This window comes from Sinocyclocheilus rhinocerous, unplaced genomic scaffold, assembly GCF_001515625.1.
Source record: "Sinocyclocheilus rhinocerous isolate Xijiao unplaced genomic scaffold, SAMN03320098_v1.1 scaffold2911, whole genome shotgun sequence".
Classification (NCBI taxonomy): domain Eukaryota; kingdom Metazoa; phylum Chordata; class Actinopteri; order Cypriniformes; family Cyprinidae; genus Sinocyclocheilus; species Sinocyclocheilus rhinocerous.
Genome location: NW_015644341.1, coordinates 146,667 through 150,818, shown reverse-complemented (window position 1 = coordinate 150,818; position 4,152 = coordinate 146,667). Strand labels below are relative to the sequence as shown.

At 40.4% G+C, this 4,152-nt stretch overlaps 1 protein-coding gene across 1 annotated transcript in view; it reads right to left on the bottom strand.

Annotated features, from left to right (window-relative positions):
- Positions 1-4,152, bottom strand: part of LOC107758138 (glutamate receptor ionotropic, kainate 2) — a 41,075-nt gene that overhangs the window by 23,741 nt on the left and 13,182 nt on the right. The window contains exon 4 of the mRNA XM_016575806.1: positions 783-926. Within this exon, the coding sequence (XP_016431292.1) occupies positions 783-926 (144 nt within the window). The remainder of the gene's footprint in view (positions 1-782; positions 927-4,152) is intronic.

Sequence of the window (4,152 nt, the reverse complement as noted above, 5' to 3'; positions counted from 1 at the left end):
ATTCTACATCGCTGTCTGATTAGCCCCGCCCACCGATTCTACATCACTGTCTGATTAGCCCCGCCCACCGATTCTACATCACTGTCTGATTAGCCCCGCCCACCGATTCTACATCACTGTCTGATTAGCCCCGCCCACCGATTCTACATCGCTGTCTGATTAGCCCCGCCCACCGATTCTACATCACTGTCTGATTAGCCCCGCCCACCGATTCTAAATCTAAACTATGATGTTTTTTGATGTAAAAATCTTGAAAACATTATAAGGGGACCTCAGAGAACAGTACAAAATAATAAAAAAGGAAGTTCATGAACCCTTTAACTTGAAGTATTCTAAAAGAATCAACAGGTCTTTGAACTGAATAATTAGATTCATGAATTATTGAATCTAACCCAGATTAACTGAATAGATTAATTGAATATTGAGCTTTTGATTCACATTAAACATATTATTGAGTTTTGAGGGGAAAAGTGATTCATTTGAATCTGAAAGTGAAAGTTCAGATGCTTACATTGAATCAAAGTGGATCATCTATCTGATCACATTTTCTGGTATTCAAGTTATTGAATGTAATATTTAGTTTGAAGGTATTGTTTATGGTTTTGTTGTGTTACAAACAATTGACAGAGCATTGAATTTTTCCAAGTGTTTTATTTTATTCTTGTATGGTGCAAGGTGTATTATCATCTCAGGTAAAATAAATAAATTAAAGAAATTAAACTAAAGTAGTAATGTATAATAGATTGAATTTATTGAATAATAGCTCTGTTATGTGCCTGTACCTCTTTAATGAAGCTGATGAATCGTCCCCCGAAGCGCCAGGGTTTGTGTCGGTTGCACTGCAGCGAGCTGACGGTGATCTGCGGCGACTGCTGAACTGCCACCGCCACCACGTGAACCGCATCATACATCAGCGCCGCGTCCGTCTGCACACACACACACACACACACACACACACACCTGCATCCTACTGTGCCCAGGCTGGTGTATGGTTTGCATCTTTGGCCAGATTGCATCTGTTATGGCCACAGACAATTTATGACACATTTCTCCTCATCTTTTTCCCTCTTCAGACGTTGCTGTTCTTATCTCTTCCCTCCTGTTTCAGCTCAGCTCTCGCTTCACTTGAGCCTAAAAACTACATCTCCCACAACCCTCCTGTGGGTTCTCTGTGATTTTATAATGCACCTAAAAAAGATTTTTAGCCTGCTGCTTATTCAGTTGACTTCATTCAAATGAACTAAAGCTACATCTTAAATTTCACAACTTAATTTCATCATATTCAATCCACAGTTACTTAATCATTTTGTGATGACAACTAAAACTCCACAGTGTGTTTCTTGTTGCCAGCATGTTTTGGGAGCATAAATGTAAGACAATGTCCGAACAGTTTCTTCTTGCTTTATCATATATGTAATACATGTAGCATGCTATCGTATGCTATTGCTAGTATATTTTAATACTAATGCTTAATAAATTAAGCTGGAAGAACATAAAATAATTAAATAAGCCTTTAAAATGAACCTAATGATGTGGATTTAAAACTACTCCTACTCCAAACACAAGTTCCAAGTTTAGCAGCAGCCTAAACCATGACCACTGCATTTAGACCTAAACACACATGCACATTTTCCAAAGACACACACACACTGAAGCTGTAGTAAAATGTACTGGGGACTCTGGGAGACTCGCTTCATGAGTTCCTGTGACGTCTGTTTACAGCTTCGGTCGGTTTTTAGCTCTTCCTTGTTATTTCTGTACAGTGTGTACATGTGACATGTGCTTTTTGTGTATGTTGAGTCTTTAGCTTAACTAGAACTAATCATTTTGACATCCACACATGGTTTTGAAAGCACAAAAACAGGCTTTTTGAAAATTCTCCCAGCATGCATCTACAGAGAGAGAGTGTGTGTGTGTGTGTGTGTGTGTGTAAGACAGAGAGAGTGAGTATGTGTGTGTGAGTGCATTTGCTCTGACAGACACTGAACATCTGATGATGATGATGAGCTCTTCATCACTACTGTGTTGAGTTATAATGAATCTCTCTGTGCACACGTTCTGTAAAACCCACTGAAATCACCGTCACAGGCCTCCTGCCGCACGCTAGCAACAGAGATTCACCACACGGGCAACGGTTTCCATGGCAACTCTGCCTCACTGGCGGCAACGGTTGTCAAGATGATAGAGAGAGAGAGTGAGAGAGTGCAGTCTGTGTGTGTCTCTCTCTCTCAGTCCTATCAGATCTTATGTACTGTATAAACACACACACTGAGGCTCAACAGATGTGATATTATAACTGAAATTATAGTATACAGTATGCTGAAAAAATGGCACTTTTATATTAGTGAAGCTGAAAATAAAACAGCTTAAATTATCCTAAGCTGGTTTGCTGGCCTGAGCTGGTTTTAGCTGGTCTTCACCCGAGTGTCCACAGGAGGGCGATGTGTCTCAGTGATTCGCTGATTAACGTCGTGAAGAATTAAAAGGGCACCTGCGTGGAGCACATGTGCACAAAGCTTACGGCCTGATCTGATCTCAGAAGCTAAAGAGCAGAGTTTTTGGATTAATTCACTGGGATTTTACTGCTGAGATTGAGACCTAACTCGTTGGGAATTAGCTACGGATGAGAGCTGGCAATGAATCAAGAGAGAGTGGCGAAACGACTCATCTGAACTTCCAGATTCACAGCGGCTGAAGCTTCATGACAGACAAACAAGTATTTCGCTGTTTATTAATCATTGAGTGTTTGAACTGTTAGAATTCAAATACCGATAGTGTGTGTGTGTGTGAGAGAGAGAGAGAGTGTGTGAGACAGATAGAGAGTGTGTGTGTGTGTGTGTGTGTGTGTAAGACAGAGAGAGTGAGTATGTGTGTGTGAGTGCATTTGCTCTGACAGACACTGAACATCTGATGATGATGATGAGCTCTTCATCACTACTGTGTTGAGTTATAATGAATCTCTCTGTGCACACGTTCTGTAAAACCCACTGAAATCACCGTCACAGGCCTCCTGCCGCACGCTAGCAACAGAGATTCACCACACGGGCAACGGTTTCCATGGCAACTCTGCCTCACTGGCGGCAACGGTTGTCAAGATGATAGAGAGAGAGAGTGAGAGAGTGCAGTCTGTGTGTGTCTCTCTCTCTCAGTCCTATCAGATCTTATGTACTGTATAAACACACACACTGAGGCTCAACAGATGTGATATTATAACTGAAATTATAGTATACAGTATGCTGAAAAAATGGCACTTTTATATTAGTGAAGCTGAAAATAAAACAGCTTAAATTATCCTAAGCTGGTTTGCTGGCCTGAGCTGGTTTTAGCTGGTCTTCACCCGAGTGTCCACAGGAGGGCGATGTGTCTCAGTGATTCGCTGATTAACGTCGTGAAGAATTAAAAGGGCACCTGCGTGGAGCACATGTGCACAAAGCTTACGGCCTGATCTGATCTCAGAAGCTAAAGAGCAGAGTTTTTGGATTAATTCACTGGGATTTTACTGCTGAGATTGAGACCTAACTCGTTGGGAATTAGCTACGGATGAGAGCTGGCAATGAATCAAGAGAGAGTGGCGAAACGACTCATCTGAACTTCCAGATTCACAGCGGCTGAAGCTTCATGACAGACAAACAAGTATTTCGCTGTTTATTAATCATTGAGTGTTTGAACTGTTAGAATTGAAATACTGATAGTGATAGTTTGAACTGTTTGGATTGAATCATTGAGCGTTTGAACTGTTGGAATTGAATCATTGAGTGTTTGAACTGTTAGAATTCAAATACCGATAGTTTGAACTGTTAGAATCGAATCTGTGAGCGTTTGAACGGTTAGAATTGAATCATTGAGTGTTTGAACTGTTAGAATTGAAATACCGATAGTTTGAACTGTTAGAATCGAATCGGTGAGCGTTTGAACGGTTAGAATTGAATCATTGAGTGTTTGAACTGTTAGAATTGAAATACCGATAGTGATAGTTTGAACTGTTTGGATTGAATCATTGAGCGTTTGAACTGTTGGAATTGAATCATTGAGTGTTTGAACTGTTAGAATTCAAATACCGATAGTTTGAACTGTTAGAATCGAATCGGTGAGCGTTTGAACGGTTAGAATTTAATCATTGAGTGTTTGAACTGTTAGAATTGAAATACCGAT